Genomic DNA, 21,898 nt, shown 5'->3' on the forward strand with positions numbered 1-21,898 from the left:
TTTTACTCTTGCTTTGTGTTTTCGGTTTAAAATGCATTCCTAGTGAAGGGAGCTTTCAGAGAGTTGCCTGGAGGCCCTCATCTCTGCCTCAGTAGGAGCTGACGCTTGTGTCCTTTGGGGCTGAGGGCCTCTCCGCTGTGCTCCAGTGACTTCGCTTCCCAGGTATGCCGGAGGGAACGCTGATGCACACAGGAGTGGGCCCGAAAATAAACTAACGAAAGGCCCAGTTAGGAAGGTAACACGACAATCTATGGTCTATGAGAATCCACTCAGCTTTCCACCAGAAGAGCCACCCAATCGTGTATGAATAAGTATATTCCTAGTGGGGTTTAAATGTAAAGTTATGATTAAATCTCTTGCTTTTCTGAACACACAGCAGAGGGTATCAGCATGGCCTAGACTAAGGATTTCTTTAAAAAGATTGCTGGGCCACACACTGCCCCATTTGTGATCCAGTAGTCTGGGGTGGGGCCAGATGTTTTGCATTTCTAGCAATTTCTCAAGTGATCTGGGTGCTGCTGGATATACTTGCGAAAACTGCTGGTCTATGCAATCCATGCCATATATTTTTAATGACTTTTCCCCACACTTTTCTGTTGTCCTTCGCAGGAAAAGAGCCAAATTCACATTCCAGCTCTTTTGCTCTGGCTTCTGTCAGTTTCATTTGTGAGGAAAACAAAACAAAACAAAACAAAAAATGAACAAAGTGATGCCAGGAATAACCAACCCTGGATTTCTAGCCTTTTACTCATTTTTAAGTGGAATGAAGGTTTTATCTAAGGTTTTATCTTAGTCAATAAGATGTTAATGCCTTATTTTAAAAATAAGAGCTTACCTGAATTATACAAAGGTGATACAACTGTCTCACACTAAAAAGTGATTCTCTTTCAATTACAAAATGTTTCTCCATTGAAGTCTCTTAATACTAGAAAAGGAACATGGTGGTCATAAGATGACAGGGAAAAAATAAGACTCACTTCCCACAGAGATCGGAGTTATTTCATTTATTACTTTGTTTTTTAAGACAAAGACAAAACAGTGCATCCAGAGTGTAAATGATTTAGGCAGGTTGCAATACTGACATTGGGATGTTCAAAAGGAATTGTTTTTCTTCCTCTAGTTTAATGTATTGACAAAGAGACACAGCATGATATCATAATTAGGGCACAATCTGACTGTATGTAGAGCTGAGAGGGCAACTCCTGTGAAGCTCTAAATGAGCTTCTCACTGCTTTTGCACGTGAGCAATTCCAAACTGGTTAGGGCCACGTTGATTAAAACATGCGAAAGAACAAATTAATGTTCGAAGAGGTACCAGCTTTAGATTTCTGCTCGTCCTCCAGTTCTAAAAAGTAAAGATTAGAAATAAAATTAAGGCATTGCTCAACAAATAGTTTTGAATAAAATAAATATTAGTTTTTTTCAGAGATTTCATAACATTGATTTCTAAAGGACCCACTCTCCTATTTATGCTTAATCTGCTATTTCTCCCACACAAATAAACTTTGCTAGCTAATAAAGGCAGACTCAATATTAAACAAAATTCAAATGATAAACAATGACCTATGCTTTTATCAAACATATAATATCGTCCAGCCATAATGTGTTTGGGATGAAGGTAAATTATTCTATAGAATCTATCATCCTGGGTAAACCCCATCCACTGACCTGCAATCAAAACTTAATTACAATAAAAAGGTGCACATCCCTCAGCTGGGGGTGGTCATGGAGGCTGTGCCATTGGACCATAAGGATGCCACTACATTAGGCCATGCTACCAAGCTTAAGAGCCATAGCAGCTCTACCTACTACATAGAAAAACACACACAGGGAGGTGGGGAAAACGGGGAGACAAAGCAACATGGTCCAAATGAAAGAAAAGAATACTATTCCAGAAAAAGAGCTAAACAAGACAGAGACAAGCAATCTGCTAGATGCAGAGTTCAAATCACTGGTTATAAGGATATCAAAAAACTTAGTGATGCCGAAACCGGTTTGGCTCAATGGATAGAGCTTCGGCTTGGGGACTGAAAAGTCCCAGGTTCGATTCTGGTCAAGAGCATGTGCCTTGGTTGCGGGCATATCCCCAGTAGGGGGTGTGCAAGAGGCAGCTGATCGATGTCTGACTGCTTGTTCAGGTATGGTGGGATCAGGCCTAAATGGACAGTTGAACATCCCTCTCACAATCCAAGACTGCTGGCTCCCAACCACTCACCTGCCTGGCTGTCTGATTGCCCCTAACTGCTTCTGCCTGCCAGCCTGATCACCCCCTAACCATTCCCCTGCCAGCCTGATTGATGCCTTACTGCTTCCCTGCCAGCCTGTTTGCCCCTAACTGCCCTCCCCTGCAGGCCTGGTCCCCCCCAACTTCCCTCCCCTACAGGCCTGGACCCCCACAACTGACTTCCCTGGTTGGCCCGATTGCCCCCAACTGCCCTCCCCTGCTGACCTGGTCTTGCCCAACTGCCCTCCCCTGCAGGCCTGGGTCCCTCCCAACTGCCCTCCTTTGTTGGCCTGGTCATCTCCCAATGGCCCTCCTCTGCTGGTCTGGTCACCCCTAACTGCCCACAACTGCCCTCCCCTGCAGGACATCTTGTGGTGGCCATCTTGTGTCCACATGGGGCAGCATCTTTACCACATGGGGGTGGCCATCTTGTTTCTTAGAGTGATGGTCAATTTGCATATTACTCTTTTATTAGATAGGATTTTTGTCTTTAAATTTTTTAAGGGATCTATTGGGTTGACATAGGTTAATAAAATTATAGAGGTTTCATGTGTACAATTCTATAATACATCATCTGTATATTATATTGTGTCTTCACCACCCAAGTCAAGTCTCCTTCCATCACCATTTATCCCCCTCTACCCTGTTCTACCTCCCCCTAGTCCTTTTTCCCTCTGATAATCACCATATATTTTAATGCTCTTAAGACAGTAGATTTTAAGTATTCTCCACACGCACACACAAACACACACACACACACACACAAAATGAAATAACTATGTGATAGAATGGAGGTGGTAGCAAATACACTATGGTGGCAATGATTTTGCAATTTTTTGCAATGTATTTAATCACATCTTGTACACTTGAACATAATGTTATATATCAATTACGTCTCAATCAAGATAGTAAAAAACATTATACTTTGATAGAAATAAATTCTTATATACAAATCTAGTTATTATTGGGAGATTTATTCATAGATATGAATAAAGAATAAGAGGAAGTCTTATGCTCATTTTCACACACAAAAAAAGCACCATTTACCTTTGATGGAGGAACAAATTCAACACATTCTATCCACATGGCTAAAAATGACTTTCCACATATTGCACATAATTTTCCCTTAGAGATTGTATGCCAGATCTGCGGGTACCATGCCATGGCTTCCATTAGGAAAGGATTCATTTCTATCAGTTCATTCATTATAAATCTTGATGTTATTTCCTAGGTTAAAAAAATATGATGCCTCAAGATAATTTTCAAAATAACCATTCTTTATCATTCTTCACAGTGTCTGTTAAATTAATTTTTCAAAGTGTATATAATAAAGTATATTGTCAATTATTGGCATTATAAGTAAGTTTAAATGTGTTTTTTAATATATTTTATTGATTTTTTTACAGAGAGGAAAAGAGAGAGATACTTAGAAACATCAATGAGAAAGAGTCATTGATCAGCTGCCTCCTGCACGCCCCCTACTGGGGATGTTCGCGCAACCAAGGTACATGCCCTTGACTGGAATCGAACCTGGGACCCTTCAGTCCCCAGGCCAATGCTCTATCCACTGAGCCAAACCGGTTTTGGCAGCATTATAAATAAGTTTAGTTTTCAACAATGTAAGAAAAGCAACTTACTCTTATTTTATTATTATTATTTTTTAATATATTTCATTGATTTTTTTTTTTTTTTTTTTTTTTTAACAGAGAGGAAGAAAGAGGGATAGAGAGTTAGAAACATCGATGAGAGAGAAACATAGATCAGCTGCCTCCTGTACATGCCCTTTACCAGAATTGAACCCGGGACCTTTCAGTCCGCAGGCCAACGCTCTATCCACTGAGCCAAACTGGTTTCAGCAACTTACTCTTATTTTAATATTTCCATATTTTTATATACAGGAATCCAAGTTATAATACACTTATTAAAGTTTAGTTTAAATTTTGTACCTCTTATTACAGTAAACTAGGACTGTACACATATTCAGACTGACTTTAAAATTGTGTCTATCCTATCTACTAGTATCTAAATCCTTACTACTAAAATCGTGGATCATGAACCAGTAGAATTTGCATCACTTGGAAGCATATTAAAAATTCACTCTCACGTGCACTCCAGACTTATTGAATCAGAATCTGCAATTAACGAATTTCCTCAGATAATGCCTTTGCATGTTAGAGTTTGAGAAGCATTAGTTTAAGTTACCTACTGCATTGAGTGCCTAGATAAAACCATATTGGTAAAGAATACTTGTTTGTATTAACCAAATCTCTGAATTCACTCTGTATTAAACCTATCCACACAGGTATGTTCAGAAACTTCATTTATGGCAATAATAATATTAGAATATTTATATATATAAAAGGCTGACCGGCCGACAGGCCAGTAGGTATGACATGCACTGACTACCAGGGAGCAGAATTCTTTAAAAGAAACTCTTTAAAACTTAAATCAGGGCTTCATTTGGAGACATGTGTGAATGACTCAGGCTTCACCTGTAGGCTCAGGACGTCCAGCTTCTTGATGGCACCAACAGGATGCTTCAGGTACAGAGGGTTTCCCTCACAGTAGAATTCCTTCAGCTTCATATACTGAAACTTTCAAAACAAAATAAAAACTTCGTTTCACAATAAAATAACAAATTTTACTCCTGAAGGTTACATCTTCAAGAAAATTTGATTTAAAATGCTTTATTTAGGATTTACATTCCACATTAGTATTTTAACACCAGGACAGTTGTTAGAAACATAAGCAAACAAAGAAACAAACAAAAAATCCAGAGGAGAACTTCAAACTAAAATAACAGACAGAAACACAAGGGGAAAAAATAAAGTCAATGGGGACACAGAATTACCAGAAAACACAAATAATTGGATACAGGAAATCTTTATAGGCTAATAATCACCCTAAAGGTAAATGGGCTGAACTCACCAATAAAAATGCATATAGTAAACAGTTTGTATTAAAATCCAAACCCAAGTGAATGCTGCCTTCAGAGGACAAGTCAGCTGTAATAACAAATATAGATTCAAATGGAAGGATGGAAAATGATACTCCACCAAATGGTATCCAGCCATATTTATATGGCAGATAGATGTCAAGATAAAAATGTAGAAAGATGGATATTTTATCATGATAAAAGGGACACTACATAAAGAAGACATAACACTTAATTCATAGTCACCCAATCTGAGAGCACCAAAATAAAGACAGCAACTACTAACAGAACAGAGAGAAACTGACAAAAACACAATTATAGTTGGGGACATATCTCATTTAAAGCTGTGGATTGATTATCCAAACAGAATATGAATAAAGAATTATCGGCCTTAAATGACACATTACACCAAAGAGGCATAAATAACAATTACCGAGCCGCTCATCCCAGAACACTGATGATCAGTTCTCCTCTAATGCACATGGAACATTCTCAAGGATCAACTATGTGACAGAAAACTTCCCTATCATCAGCAATGGCTATAAGTAGAAAACCTTTTTAAACTAAAAGTATTCAAGGCAAGACGGGACATCAGGGTAAGTAGTAGGCAACATATTGAGTAGAGTGTCTATATGAAAAAAGGAAGGTCGGTAACCATGGGCCTTATTTTCAGGGGACTCTTGTGTGACAATCAGAAAACAAGTGGTCCAGGAAGTGGAGGCGGGGTGAGAGGAGTGGGTGAGACAGAAATAACCAGAATCAAAGGCCAAGATCCAGGGGACAAAGGACTGCATTCAGGGAGAGAGTTGTTGGTTATAATTTATTGCTTACCCAGGTAGGACAGAAGACTGTAAGTGGGTCTGTAGAGGAAAATCAGCTAACGTAGCAAAGAGCACAGGAGAAATAGGAAGCACAGTGTACTGCGAACAGGGACAGTACCCTCAAGTATACCTATCCATACGATTAGTCGTTACCCTGCTATTTGCAAGTTAGAATTATCCAGGTGCACTCACAGCTTTAAAAGCATACAAAGGTCCCTGTTTGGGAGATGAATTCAGTGGCAACTAACTCAAATAAAACTTGAAAATAAAAAGCAACATTTAGTAGCCAATCAATGATTCTCTCTCCTCATTGATGTTTCTCTCTCTCTCTTCCCTGGCCCTTCCCCTCTGAAATCAATAAAAATGTATTTTAAAAAAGGTATGCTCTGGAAAACAATATTTTCAAAAAGTCTGAAGTGGCCTAAGACAGTATATACTAACAATAAATTCCAACCATACAAGTATATTAAAATATTTGATAGCAATCATACTTCACTTAGTTCAAACAACTTCAGCTGGCACAGAACACAAAGGACAATAGGACAATAGAACCACAATAGGTTTTGAAATCTAGAACAAAAAAAGGTATTTGAGTCATTTGTATAACTCAAGATTCCAATTACTACAAGTTCTACTGGTTTTTCATTTTGTTCTAATCCCAGTAGCATAAAAAAAATATGTTTTTCAATGTTAACAGAAGTTGACTCTACTTACTCCTGATGGAAATATCTGAATGAGATTTCCAGCTACATCTAGGGTTTTTAGGTTTATAAGATGACACAATAACTGTTTAAAAAAGAGAGAGAGAGAGATTTTTTAAGAATCTGTAAAATACATAGAATCATAAATATGTCTTCTAAGTTTGAACTTGATGGTATTGGCCATCTTTTCTAATTACCTGATCGATTCTTTTTTTACATCCTCCCCAAAGAAGATCTCTGTGACATGAATTGTCAGATTCTCTGAATTTCCCATTTCCCATGACCACTCCAGGGCAACTTAACATGGTGGCCAAGAGTTAGGCTATTTGTAGGTTCAAATCTCATTTCTGACATTGACTATGGATAAATTTATTAATCTCTTTGTACTTAAATTTCTCCATTTGTAAAATGGAATTGCTAATGGCAGCCCCTACTTCAATGATTGTTGAATGGATTAAATAAGTTACTAAGTGCTTACTAAAGGACCCAATACGACACAGTTGGTGTGGCTCAGTGGCTAAGCATCGACCTACGAACCAGGTCACTGTTCGATTCCTGGTCGGGGCACATGCCTAGTTGCAGGCTAGATCCCCAGTTTGCATTGTGTGTGGGAGAGGGGCTGATTGGTGATTATCTTTCATCACTGAGGTTTCTCTCTCTCTCTTTCTCACTCCCTTCCTCTCTGAAATCAATACAAATATGTTTTCAAAAGGGCGCAGTACATAGTGAGCAGTAGGCAGACATTACTATCATTACAATGGAAAGAATCTTTGAGAAATGAAAAAGATGTTGAAAGTTGTCTCTAACTGACAATTCTACCACTGGCATATATTTCTTATCTCCCTTTTGCTTAGCACTGTGCTAAATGAACATTTTCCTTATACAGTAAAGAAAGATCTGTTAAGGTCTCTATCTACATGCCTAATGTGACTGATGGACATATACATTCATACACATGTGAAGATATACATACAATTTATAATGTACCAGAAAATGACTCATAATTTTTTTCATAACTAAAACAAGTATTTTTTGTAAATACCTACATTTACAAAATAATGATAGACTGAATCATATTAAATGTACAAGGACATAAATGATCGTAGGCATTCTTTATATAATAATTCAAGATAGGACTTATTAGCATTTAAATTTTTTTTAAATTTAAACTCCTTGGGATTTATAAAATTATAGAAAGAGTACTTTTAAGTTAGAGAGACATGGATTTGAGTTTCTTCTCTGATCTTTGCAAGTTGTTTCAAGTCACATATCTCTTTTCCTTATTCTAAAATGGATATAATAAAAAGAGCTACAACATAAAGTTGTTATAAACACTAAATAATATAATGCTTCACCATGATGATCATATTGCTGCTGTTAAAGCTTTTCCCTAAAAAAAAAAAAAAAATGAGTTATACTTTTATTAGATTTAGTCTGTAATTTAAAGATATTTTTACTTGTTTATAGAAATTAGGATTTTTAAAGAATTTAAGAATAGAATTTTTAAAAAATATTATTTGTAGCCTACAACGTGGTATATTTTCACATATTACATTACAACAAGCACAGAATTTTTTAAAGGAATATTTCTTTGAAAGAAAAATGAAAGCAGGATTTGATCTGCTTTTGTTATCTCTCAATGTACTGCATGGCATGCATTCCCTCCTACCAAGTTAATTCTAATTTGCATAAGAAGGAAAGGTAAACCCATTGACAGGTTCCCTGCAGGAAACAGTACCCTCAAAGGGAGAAATCTGAGGTGAGTTTAGTCAAGTCACTATTTTTAAAAGTTAGGCAGGATTTAGAAAAACCTAGACCACAAAATGCAGTTCCCTAAAACCTCCAAGTTCCCAGGAGCTGGGAACCAGCAGGAAGGTATTTTACCACCATAAGCCTAAGGAGCCAAGGGAGATGATAACAGCCCATGGGAATCACATGACTTCAGCTATGGCTTTCCAAAAAGGTGTGCAGGAAACTCATAGCCCCCCATCAGGCAGGGTACCGGGGAACTTCATCTGATACTCCTTCTCCTATCCTTTCTCCTGCTAGTGCTGCCAACTGGCCATGTCCAAGAGGAGATTTTTAAAAAATATATTTTATTGATTTTTTACAGAGAGGAAGGGAGAGGGAGAGAGAGCTAGAAACATCAATGAGAGAGAAACATCAACCAGCTGCCTCCTGCACACCCTCTACTGAGGATGTGCCCGCAACCAAGGTACATGCCCTTGACCGGAATCAAACCTGGGACCTTTCAGTCGGCAGACCTATGCTCTTCCACTGAGCCAAACCGGTTTCGGCCTCACTTAAATTTTAAACAATGAGTTTTTTCATATAGTTATGTACTATGCAGTATTAGGAACCTACTTATACTAAAAATTGTTCGTTGCTTATCTGAAATTCAAATTTAAGTGAGTATTGTATATTTGTATTTACGAACCTGGCATCCTTAACTATGTGAAATAAAAAAAAAAGTTAGAACCATCCTTTGTCACAGGAATTTGGGAACTGACTCAATCTAATCACAAGGAAGGCAAATGATGGTGCGCACTCAGCTACAATCTACAATCATTCTACAATCCCTCCGAATCGTTTTGTAAGGAGAGTTCTTCCCCAACCAAAGAAAATTCTGCCCCATGCTTTGCTTACCTCTGGCAAAACTTCAATGTTGTTTCTGGCCAGCAAAAGCTTCTGGAGGCTCTTCAAGTACCAAATATCTTCGGGTATGCCACTGATCTGATTGTAGTTAAGTTGAAGTTCACAAAGATTCTTAAGAAAACAAAGTTCTCTAGGAATACTTGTTAGCTGGTTATGATTTACACTCAAGTATATAAGGTTTTCTAATCTGAAAATTAAACAAGGAACATGAGTGAAACTCACACAGAAAAGGAAAGTCTATTGCACAGACACTGCTTGTCAGAAGCCATGTGTGAATTAATCTTCTTGAAGGTCATCTGAGCTTTATTTCAGTCAAATGTTCACAACTACTGTGAATAATCGGAGCATAAAAATTCTTGGTTGCAATCAAACTTTTGAAAATAATTTATATTCAGATAGCTTGCATTAAAAGTATTTTATGTAATCAAAACATAGTTGTTTTTTTAAAATATATTTTTATTGATTTTTACAGAAAGGAAGGGAGAGTGATAGAGAGTTAGAAACATGGATGAGAGAGAAACACTGATCACCTGTCCCCTGAACTCCCCCTACTAGGGAATGAGCCTGCAACTGGAATCGAACCTGGGACCCTTCAGTCTGTGGGCCGATGCACTATCCACTGCCAAACCAATCAGGGCAAAACGTAGATTTGAAAGAAAGAAAATTCTATTTTCATTCTGTGTACTTACACATTCACTATATTAAAGAGGAAGACAAAGACAAAGGAGGACATATACATGCAGAAATATACATATACATATAAACACATACATGGATATAGGTATTGGTATAGGTATAGTTACAGTTTAATGTATCGTGTGCTAAAAATTTGTGAGAACCACTTAGTTCCTGAGGAAGATGCAAAGATGGGTCAAACACAAACTCTGCCTTTATTTATATATCCTGGTCTAGAGCCAGTTTGCCGATCACAGTGCTAAGCCCATGAGGTGGAATAGAACTGGGATTCAGGTACTAGCTGCCCCCACCTAACTATATATCCCTGTCCCTTGTGGTGCCTCCTAGTGGAAGCAGCTAAGTCAAGCTGGAGTCGCTCTGACTACAGGGAGTGGCACACGGAGCACCCAGAGGATCCATAGCCTTCCCGCACGGGGAGGGGTTCCCGGAGTCTGAGAAAACAGCACAGTGGAGGGGGTGCCCAGCTACTGGGCAATGGGGAGAGGTCTGCACAGTTTAGGGACACTGCCCCACAGAGATCTAGGCAACCCCTGCAATAAAGGTAAGAGAAAATAAAAACTACCGCTTCAACGCCACCTACTGGAAAAGAAGACCTCTACGTTTAATTCTTTTTAAAAGCAGTTTACAATTATGCAAATGCCAGAGCAGAGAATTAACCCGTCAAACACAATGAACAACCAAAATAACCAAAGAAACCCAAAAGAAAATCTTAAAATCTCTAGAAATTGAACTTAAAGTCATGGAAATACCTGATTTAAATGTCAGAATAGTCAAGACTGCAGTTCTGAAAAGCTCAACAAAATACAAGAAAACTCAGGCAACTCACAAACTCAGAAATAATATCAGCGAACAAAAAGGACTATTTTACTGAAGAGGTAACAGCTATAGAGAAAGAGCCAAACAAATACTGTAGCTGAAGAACTCAGTAGGAGACGGAGAATGAACTAGCAAGCTTAAAAAATAAAGCAGACCAGGTGGAGGGAAGAATTTGTGATATCAAAGATAGACATCTAGAAATAAGTCAGATGGAAGAAGAGAAATTTGAAAGTAAAGAAAAAAAAAAAAAAGTGAAAGCCGAAACCAGTTTGGCTCAGTGGATAGAGCAGACTGAAAGATCCCAGGTTCGATTCCGGTCAAGGGCATGTACCTTGGTTGGGGGCACATCCCTAGTAGAGGTGGGCTGGCTGGACCTCACCCATGCACAAATTCGTGCTCCGGGCCTCTAATATACTTCTATGCATAACCCATGTACACAGGCAATAGGGTAGTGAAGACCTGGAAGGGTGGGTAGGGCCAGGGAGGAAGCGGGGAAAGGAGTGGAAATGGGAGACATCTGTAATACTATCAACAATAAAAAATATACTTAAAAAAGCCAACCATGTGAAATAGGCACTATTATTATCTTCATTTTGCAGATAAAGACACAAAAGTATAGGAAGGTGAAGAAACTTTCCCAAGGGCAGAAAACAGAACCATGCCTGGGGAGGTACAGCTAGAATACAGACAATCCATGGTCATCTGTAAAACTGTGTAAACCTATGCATTTTTCAATTCTGCTTTCTTTTACTTTTCTGACATATCACCATAGGTTTATACGGTTCCTTTTAACATTTTTTTTTTTGTACTTTAAACGGAGCTTACAAAATTGTAAAATCATAACATGTTACAGCTGCAAAGATTGTGGAGTTCATCTACTCAGATATCTTACTTTAGAGATGAGAAAGCTAACATATAAGACAGTTAAAGAACATGCCTCGGGTCATCAGGCTGGTTGTACAAATATACGTTCACAAGATCTTCCAAGTATCCTTTATTCATTCAACCAATACATCAATCAACTGAATAAGTGAAGAAGGAAGCAGACAACTATTGGCATTGTCATTGCTATAGATATTCCTCTTCTTAAAAATTAAATTGCTTCAAAATTTTTTTCTAGTTGCTCTGACTTAAAACATTATTTTCTTTTTTTAAATTTTTTAAATTTTATTTTATTGTTTAAAAGTATTACACATATTAGTACATATATCTCCCCCCCCCACTGACCTTCCCCCAGTCTCCCCTACACCCTATCATTGCTCTCATCCCACCCCCCAGTGTCTTATGCCCATTGGTTGTGCTTATATGAATACATACAAGTCCTTCGGTTGATTAAAACATTATTTTCTATGCAAAAAAATCTACCTGGAAAACAATACATTTGTTAGAGGTATTGGTAAGTGAATTAGAATAGACTTTTATGATACCTTTCTATCAATCTGAAAGTGATTTACAATACTCACATGAAATAAAATTTACTGTCACCAATTCTGTAGTGGAGCAACCTCTAAGAACTACAGAGTTGGGAGTTTAAAACACTTTAGAACTGTATGTTTCACACCCCCACTCTTACACTGTGACTACCAAGCCATGCTGTTTCTCATTTTTCTACAGTGTTTAAGGAATCATCTGCTTAAAAATGGCGGCTTGTCTCAGTTCTTTAGATGTCCCCTTTGCTATGTACAAATCCAACAAGGACTTGAAGCTCGGCATAAGATTTTCCAAGGGCCCTGGTGGGTATGGGGGTGGGCGGAGGGGTAAAGAGGTAGGGAGTAAACTAAATGTCGCTATTAACAAAATTACCTGCTGACTTCTTTAGGAATATATGTGAGCTGGTTGTTGTTCAGATTAAGTAGGGTCAAATTTTTCAAGCCATCTGTTAGAAAATAATTTCGGACACTTTAGCTATATACATGTTAGCTATAATTTTTAGCCATTTTCTGTATAACTTGATTTTTCTTCTGGTTTCTGGTCTTGCCCATGACTCTTGGGTTGCTGGTAACAGATAAATTCTTAAACTCGCTTCAACAAAAAGTGGTGAATTTACCACAGTCTCACTATGCTAAATCACGGTGCCTGAGGACAGAAGGTATAGCCTAGTTAACTGAACTCAAACCAGAAAGGCACTACAATAGGCACTGGAACACATAAATATTTGTGGAGGGAATGAATGAAGTCCAAAATTCTTCTTTACGGATGACATTCATCTACCCAACAAACATCCCGTGGGAGATCAGTCTGACGCCCCATGCCCCCTGCATCTGTGAAGCCCACACTCAGCTCTGACAGGCCCAGCAAGCATGTCCACCCAAGCAAACCAACACGGGCACACATAACACCATCTCTTGGCACTTGTGCACACCTATCCCTTTGGAGGCTCACTTCTCCTGCCCATGGTTCTGTGCCCTGTGCCCCACTGCTACACAGCACCTCTGTGAGACTGTCCATGATGACAGTTTCTTGAGAGCTGAGCAGGTTGGACTCCCATTCAGCCAGCTCCTAGCAATTGCTGGCATGTGGCAATGTGATTCCAGTATTGCCTAATCTTTCTTTTTTTAAAAGAGAGAAAGGTCCAGAAATTCAGCCTTTATATGAATTATCTTGATCTGCAAATCTTGATACTAAATTCAAACTTATATGTAATACTTTCAACAATAAAGATAAATTAATGCACTGGAGTGTGAGAGAGAGAGAGAGAGAGAGAGAGAGAGAGAGAGAGAGAGAGAGAGAGAGAGAAAGTGAGAAAGAAAAGGAAAACACAGACAAAATAGAACCAACCTATCTGTGACCCAGATTCAGCTCATGAGCCACCCATTTACAACTACTATCTTATGATTACTCAAGCCAATTAATTTTTTTTAGATTTTATCACAATCTCTAGCAAAGCGCGTATGACTGACCCAGCTTAGGATACATGTAACCCTAGTTCAGTCTGCTCTGGTCAGGAGACAGGGTCATGTAATACATGATGAACAATGCAGTTGAATAATCATGATCTGATAGAGACCATAATTTATGTCAACCACATAGGATTTTCAAAGTTCAACAGCCCAAAATTAAGATATACAGGAACCGAAGACATTTAGGGGCAGTGTACACAGATCAGATATATTTTTATAAATCTCACTTAAAGGCAACATGAGAAAATGATTCCTTACAGAAATCTAAATTAGCATTGAATTGTTTAATATTATATATATATATTATAATTATATATCAGATTTTACTTAAATTTATTCCCTCAGTATAGCTAAAAGATATTGTCTACTTTTTCCATTCCATAATTTTTTTCTTATGTAAACTGTTTTCTTCCTAATTAAAGTGTAACAGAATGCTGAATATGTAGTTTTGTAAATATAATGTGCGTAAATATTGATAAGTATTTGTCACTTTTTTTTAATCTTCACCTGAGAATATGTTTTTTATTGTTTCAGAGAGAGAGAAAGGAAGAGAGAGAAATGAAGAGAGAGAGAATCATTGATTAGATTGGTTGCCTCCCTTACGTACCCTAACAGGGGCTGGGGATCAAACCTGCAAACCAGGTACATGCCTTTGCCTGGGAATTGAACCCGACACCCATTGGTGCACATATCAACACTCTAACCCCTGAGCCATACCTGCCAGGGCTAAAGCTATCATCTTGATCAAAGACTGTGACTTAGTATCTGAGACAAAATAAAACGTATAAAGGAAAAGGAGAGCTGTGGAAAGCTTTCCTTGATTTGATTTTCCACTAGTTTTCACTCTGGCACAAAGGAAGGGCCCATAGATTCAGGAGTATAAACAGATACAAAAATTCACTACACTAATGCTTGCTTAGGTCTACATCTAAAGAAATATAGTACAATAGCTGGGGGAAAAGTACCCCAAATTTCATAATTTCAAGAATAGCAGGTAAATATCTCCCCCCAAAAGCAAAACATGTAACGTTCCTTTTTCCTTTAGTTATAAATGGTTAAATATAAGGGGATTAAGTTTGAGACTATAATACTGCTTTTCTTTGACTAACTTACCACATATTTCAGATGCAAATCTACTAATCCTATTTCCAAATAAATGGAGCTTCGTCAGGGATGTGAGGTATTTCACCTCTTCTGGAACTTCTTCTAAAAGGTTGTTTCCCAGGTTTAGTACTGTAAGCTGCAAACATAAAGATATTTAATGGACTCAGACATTATCTACCTTCAAATGAGAAAAAAGAAATAACTAAGTCCCTTTGCTGAGGTCCACGTAACCTAAGAAAACTTCCGCATGATCACAAACTATTATTTTACACATATCTAAAATAATTATTATAAAGTTCATTTACTTCGTGTTCAAACACTTTATGCTAATTAAAGCACACTTTAATTTTATCAATTACAGCCCTTCATTAAAATTTTATCACAAACTATTCCAAGGGTATTTAAAAATGCAGTTAACAGTTCTTCTATAACTCACTTGAACAGCTCAAGAATACGCTAGCATTGTGACCTATAGTTTCAAAAACCATTAAAAAAAAATCAACAAAGGAGCTAATTCCCTGAAGTAAGAAATGTTGCCAAAGATCTGAGGACCTCCTGTCATACTACTCCCAAAGGAAGCATTAAATTCGGATGGAGCAAGAGGCGAGGACAAGGATAATAGAGGCATGACTGCAGTGGGCCAGGTGGGAGAGAAGGATGGCTTGGGTGACATCTTAGATCCTTTTCCTTCTCTGCTCTACTCTGCTTCCTTCGCACCCTATGGGTTTCTCCTGATAGCACAGCCTCAATCAATTACAGAAATCTATGACTCAGGCTCTACAAGAAATAGAGCGTCACAGAAACCAAGAGAAATGAAAAGGCAGCTATTTTAAGAAGGTAACTATGGCTCAAATCCTGGAGAAAAGTTAAAAAAAAAAAAAAAAAGCAAAGAAATAACCATTGGAATTAGCAATATGAACATCAATAGTGACCTTGACAATGGTAGTGAAGTGTTGGAAAGGAAAAACTCTTTGAGGTGTGCTGTCAAGAAAATTTGAGAAAGCAGATAATTATCTGAAGAACTTTTTTTTTTTTTTTTTTTTTTTATATATATAAAGGAACACTGGAAAATTAGGAGGCAGCTGAAGGGGTTTTCCAGAAAATAAAATACACTTCACTTTGTTATATGCTGATGGATATAAACCTGTAGATAATGAGTAGCTACTAATACAAGAGAAGGATAATTGCAGAAATCAAAATCTTTTAGATTTTAAGATGATAGGATCCAAAGTGCAAGTAGGACCTTTTCATCTGGGGAGTAAGAAGGAAAAGAAAAGGTGTGTGCAGATCAGAACACTGGGTCGATTTGGTGACGGAAAGATAAGGAAGCTCCGACTGATAAGTGTTTGTTTTTCAATGAAATGTGAACCAAAATTTGCTGAGAGGAGAAGATGTAAGAAGTTTGATGAAGTGTAATTTTGAAGACCAATCTTGGGAAATATACTAGGATAGTTGACAGCCAACAGTTAGCTCCCAAAAATGATATAAAGTAGATAAAAGGCTAATATGCAAATAAACCGAATGGTGGGACAACCGGTCGCTATGACACAGACTGACTGCAAGGGGGCAGACGCTCAACGCAGCAGCTGCCCCCTGGTGGTCAGTGCGCTCCCACAGAGGGAGTACTGTTCATCCAGAAGCTGGGCTCATGGCTGGTGAATGCAGTGGTGGAAGCCTCTCCCTCCTTTGCAGCACTGCTAAGGATGTCCGACTGCTGGCTTAGGCCCACTCCCCACAGGAAGCAGGCCTAAGCTGATAGTCACACATCTGCTGAGGTCTCCCAGACTGCGAGAGGGCACAGGCTAGGCTGAGGGGCTCTCCCCTGCAGTGCCCTACACCCGCGAGTGCACGAATTTCATGCACCAGGCCTCTAGTTAACCATACGACTCTTTGGCTAGAAAAGGCTACCATGTGAAAATCTGAGCACCACCACCAAGCATATGACCCTAGATGATGAAGAGGGTTCAACTGATAACCTTAACATTTAAAGGATTTCAAAGTTAAAACTAAGATGAAGTCAATGGAACTGGGATGATTCTAGATGGAATAAGACCACTAAACAAAAAGATTCACTGATGACCTTCAAAGTCATAAAGGTATCTGAAAGATCAGGTGGTTACCCTCTCTCACCATGGCAAATATATCAGAGTTCCAGCGTAGATTATATATATATAAAAAAAAAAAAAAAAAAAAAAAAAAAAGCCGAAGCCGGTGTGGCTCAGTGGTAGAGTGTCAGTCTGTGGACTGAAAGGTCCCAGGTTCGATTCCGGTCAAGGGCATGTACATTGGTTGTGGGCACATCCCTGGTGGTAGGGGGTGTGCAAGAGGCAGCTGGTCGATGTTTCTCTCTCATCTACGTTTCTAGCTCTCTATCTTTCTCCTTTCCTCTCTGTAAAAAATCAATAAAATATATTTATAAAAAAAAAAAGAGTTGCCTTTGAGAAGTACCTCGGACCCAATCTAAATGTTCCATTACTTCAATTTGTTATATGTGTACTGTGTACCTGGTACTATTCTGAATACTACAGTTAAAAAAGACACATAAAATTCCCTCTCTCATAGTGCTTATACATTGGGAAATGAGACAGACAACAAATAAGTACACAATTTCTGTTACTGCTAAGTGCTACATATAAAGGAAAGAAAATAGGACAATGGAATGGAAAGTAACTCGGGCTGTTATTAGGGAGGACCACTCTGAGGAGGTGATGTTTGCAGAAAGGTAATGGGATGCCTTGGCAAGGCTATTCTCAATGGTGTTTTACTCACAAGGCTTTCAGAAATAGCAAGCATCCAGAATGAACATGACAGTGTTGCATTAGTAACACTCTCTATGGTTATGGGCAGTCCCCAAGGGAAGGCTTTAGTCATCTAAGAGACAACTACTTGGGTTAGTTTAAAACTTACATTACTTCAATAATTGTATTTAGAATGAAGTTCTGCTTGTGTTTTCAGAGTGTAACACTTCTATTCCTTGAATGTGGCATAGTGCTATAGATTGAAATACACCATGACTACTAAATAGTTTTTCATAGACCAGTAACACAGAGAAAAATGAACTTTTAGAAGTCATCTAGTATATCATAGAATGCAAATGGGCTATATCTTCCTCATGACACAATAATGGGTAGCTTTTTTTATTTTGCTAGATATTTTTATTTATTTTTCTGTATTTAGGCTCTCTGAAACATCTACCCAATTTTCCCCACAGCAATCATAAAAATAGTTTCATCCCCCATATAACAGACTTTCAAAATGTTAAAGATTGCTATTATATTTCTCCTAAATGTGTTCCATTCTTCCTTAAGCAATTTCCGCAGGACATAATTTGCATACCCCTCACCATCCTGGTCGTTCTTTAAGTTTTGTAAGGAAACGTGGCACTCGGCTGAGACAGAAAATGTGGTCTCAGCATAGATACTGATGAGACCACAGACTCTCCCTCAGGCAGATGACTACACTTATATTAATGCAGCCTACCTGGCATCCACTCTTTGATCAGCAGCACACATTGTTGGTACATAATCAATTTTGTGACAACAAAAACTGCTAAGAGTCAAGGAGATCACTAACATCCAAGACTTAGACAATTAAGTTATTTTCTTAACTTAAATGCAGTTATCCCTGCAAAAATTGCATCGTGATGGTTTGGGCTCAAAAGACACCTCAAGTGAATGTGATGTTGTCGCTTTAAATTCAGTCTAAAACTGGACAAGCCAGTTCTGTTTTTCCCATCTGCACTTTGGTTGATGCACCCATCGTTCTTGTAATCCCATGGTAGCCCCACTTTGAAATCACCTAGCACTTCTTTTTATCCACCTACATTCAATCAACAAATTCCATTCTCAAAATTCCTTTTAGATGCAACTTTCCAGCTATACCTCATTGCAATCACCCAAATAGTAGTAATCATCACTGCCTAATTATAGCATTATATAGCTGAAGAATGCAATACAATGGGATGTGCTATCATTTAAATTCCCTTTATTCGACCCTGTTGGATTACATATAAACAGCTGCCCAAATTATCAGCTGAGGAGCAATTTGTTTACCCAATATTTCCTTAAATGTTTCAACCTCTCTGTAGCCTTTTTGACATTTTTATATACTTGCCTTAAATAGTGTCTATCCCAAGTCCTCCTAAATTTGATTTATCTAATTACATTGGCCCACTCATACCTCTGGGTTATAACCTATCTGTGGCCTGCCTTGAAATAAATATGTGTGTTCTTACATCTTGGATGTGAGATAAGCATCTCAGTGTCCACTGATGCCTTTGGATAATGAAATCTATGTTTAATGTGTAGCAATCCTACCTAATAAAAGAGTAATATGCAAATTAACCACCACTCTACTACACTCCAAGCCACGCCTACCAGCCAATCAGAGCGAGTATGCAAATAAACCCAACCAAGATGGCTACAGCCACAGAGAGCAGGAGGAAGGCGTTTCCCTGGCAACGGAGGAAGCCAAGCTTTCTGCCTGCCCTTGCTGGCCTAAGCCTTCACTCAAGACTACAAAGTTTTAATTATAGAAGGTAGACAAATTCCAACAGACACGGCTGCTGCCAGGGAGCAAGCAGGAGGCTTGGCTCTGTTCCAGGTTACAAAGTTTCAATTGTAGAAAGTATTGAGCCTGCAACTGAAATATGTGCCCTTCACAGAATCAAACCCGGCACCTTTTAGTTCACAGGCCACACTCTGTCCACTGAGCTAAACCAACTAGAGTGTAACTTTCTCTCTTCTTCACCTCTCATCTGCCCTTTTATTAGCAAATGTGAAAATGAATGAGCAATATTTCTCAACTGTGTAAATAATCTATATTCATCTTTTGAGTGTTTCCAGCATATTTCATCCTAGAGGCCCAATGCACGAAATTCGTGCAAGAGTAGGCCCTTGCAGCCCTGGCTGCCTTGGGGCGCCATCCTCCGCCCATTGGTAGTTCCAGGTCATCTCACCATCCAATCTAATTAGCATATTAGCTCTTTATTACATAGGATGGTTCTAAAACTCTCATTATAAAGGGAGTATTTTTCTCAAGTTCCACAACTTTGGAGACTATATATAAGAAAAGTTAGGAGTTCATGAGCAGCTAAACAATGTCATTGCCCTAAGTAAAGAGCTGACTCAGCTTAGCCCTTACTTTTAAATAAGAAATCATACGTTACTTTTAAAAAATGAATATAACTGATTTGAAACTGCTTCAAAAGAAATGAATATCCCTTCCTTCCCATTCCCTGACACCACTCCATTTCAAAGTTCAGCCTGCTGTAGCTGGTTGGTGTAGTTCAATGGTTGAGCATTAAACCATGAACCCAGAGGTCCCCCAGGCCAGGCTATATGCCTGGGTTTGGGTTTGAATCCCTGTGGGGTGGGGGGTGCAGGAGGCAGCCAATGAATGATTCTCTCTCATCATTGATGTTTCCTCTCTCTTCCTCTCTAAAATCAATACAAATACTTTAAAATTTTCAGCCTGCTGTAGGAAACTAAAAAGAAACCCAGTTCCATTACCCCAAATGTCTCTTCATTCCATAGGCATAAGCTTCAGGAGAGTCCCCAGGATGCACAGCATTCTAGGGATCTTCAAATGCACTTCCAGATGGAGTCCCCAAGGTAGACAATTAGATCTAGACTCTTAAGCCTTTCCAGAAGACAGCCTTCAGAAAGATGAGTATGGCAGAGACCTAATCCTGAGTCTAGATGTGCTCCCAAGAGAACATGAACAAAATGTAACTTCTTCCCCTACCACATGGAATTCCTAAGGGAGGACACCTCCAGGTGCCTCTCTAACAAGGATCCATGGGAAGTCTTCAAGAAACCAAATCTCCATATATCAAAGCCTATTGTTCTCCCACCTCTTTGACCCTTAATCCCCAAAGATAAATTCTTCCTCACCTGGGTTAAGGCGATTAACTCTGAGCACACGCTGGGGATTAGGTTATTCTGAAGGTTTAGAACCTTCAGGCCAGTCAGGTTTCCTATAGTTGAGGGTATCTTTCTCATCTTCTTCCCATTCAAGGTGATGATCTTCGTGGTTTTACCACCCTTTACTCCTCCAAAGAACAACTTTTCTTCCATGAAGTTGGAAGAGTGATAGAAAAAGGGTACGGTACACATTATGGATTAAGTTCCTTAGTAGGTAGCTTTACAGACTCTCATTACAGAATTGTTGTCGTGTCATGGAAACAAAAACATTCTAAGATCTACCACGCAGAAGGTGGGAGGCAACTGACAGTTTCTTGAGTAAGAGGTAGGGAGGGGAAATAGCTGATTCCAGGCTTGGGGTAAAAAAAATGTACAAGATGAGCTGAGGATATCTTATGCCAGAGACATGGAAGTAAAGACTAAGGAGATCCAAGAAGATGAAAGCCAACTTACAAGGAACATCACTGGCCTGAAATCAGAAAATTTGAGGATCAGAAAAAATAATCAAGAGTGGCCTCGTACATGAACAGGTAAGGATTCATAAGGGTATTTTTAAAATAAAAGAAACTCATTGATTACAGTGGGGCTTGCTGGGAACCAATTCATAAATCTGAAAATTGATCAAGGAAAAAAATGGAGCATTTACCAGGTATCTTTATCTGAAGGCTTATGAACTAAAAGGACGTTACCTGTTCTCATATATCCAGAATTTAACAAAGGGCTTTCTAGTCATGCCCTTGGCATCACCTTTAGACTTTCATTTGGCAAGCTTATTTTGTGATTTAAATTTGCTCTGACTTGTGGTAAATGTTTCCAAACATGAGCAGATGCTTCGTGTATTAGAAATCTGTAGAAATTTTCTCCTGTAATAAGGAAGAATATTGTGTTTCTCTCGGTTTTCTTTTGAAATTTGGAAATGGAAGTTTTGATTTCAAGTGCTTTGGATCCTCAAAGACCCACTTTCTAGGGGCAGCCTCACCACTTAATAGCCCCATGGCTTAGTAAGTTATTCATTCTCAACCTCTTTGAGTCTCATTCCCATTAGCTGTAAAACAGGAATGACTATACCAACCCCTGCCTTCTGTGAGGAGTGAATAAGCTTGCTTATGTAAAGCATTTAGC

The 21,898-nt window shown here is 38.6% G+C and overlaps 1 protein-coding gene across 1 annotated transcript; it reads right to left on the reverse strand.

Annotated features, from left to right (window-relative positions):
* Nucleotides 1-1,050: 1,050 nt before the first annotated feature.
* On the reverse strand, nucleotides 1,051-21,183 carry LRRC69 (leucine rich repeat containing 69). The gene is made up of 7 exons (XM_084864760.1): nucleotides 20,747-21,183; nucleotides 14,862-14,988; nucleotides 12,652-12,724; nucleotides 9,328-9,523; nucleotides 6,695-6,766; nucleotides 4,717-4,818; nucleotides 1,051-1,345 (listed from the first exon to the last, which is right to left on the reverse strand). Exons 1-7 carry the CDS (start codon nucleotides 20,966-20,968, stop codon nucleotides 1,226-1,228), a joined length of 912 nt encoding a protein of 303 aa, XP_084720886.1. The 5' UTR covers nucleotides 20,969-21,183; the 3' UTR covers nucleotides 1,051-1,225.
* Nucleotides 21,184-21,898: the final 715 nt, after the last annotated feature.

The sequence above is a fragment of the Pipistrellus hanaki genome (assembly GCF_964339955.1).
Source record: "Pipistrellus hanaki genome assembly, chromosome: 17".
NCBI lineage: Eukaryota > Metazoa > Chordata > Mammalia > Chiroptera > Vespertilionidae > Pipistrellus > Pipistrellus hanaki.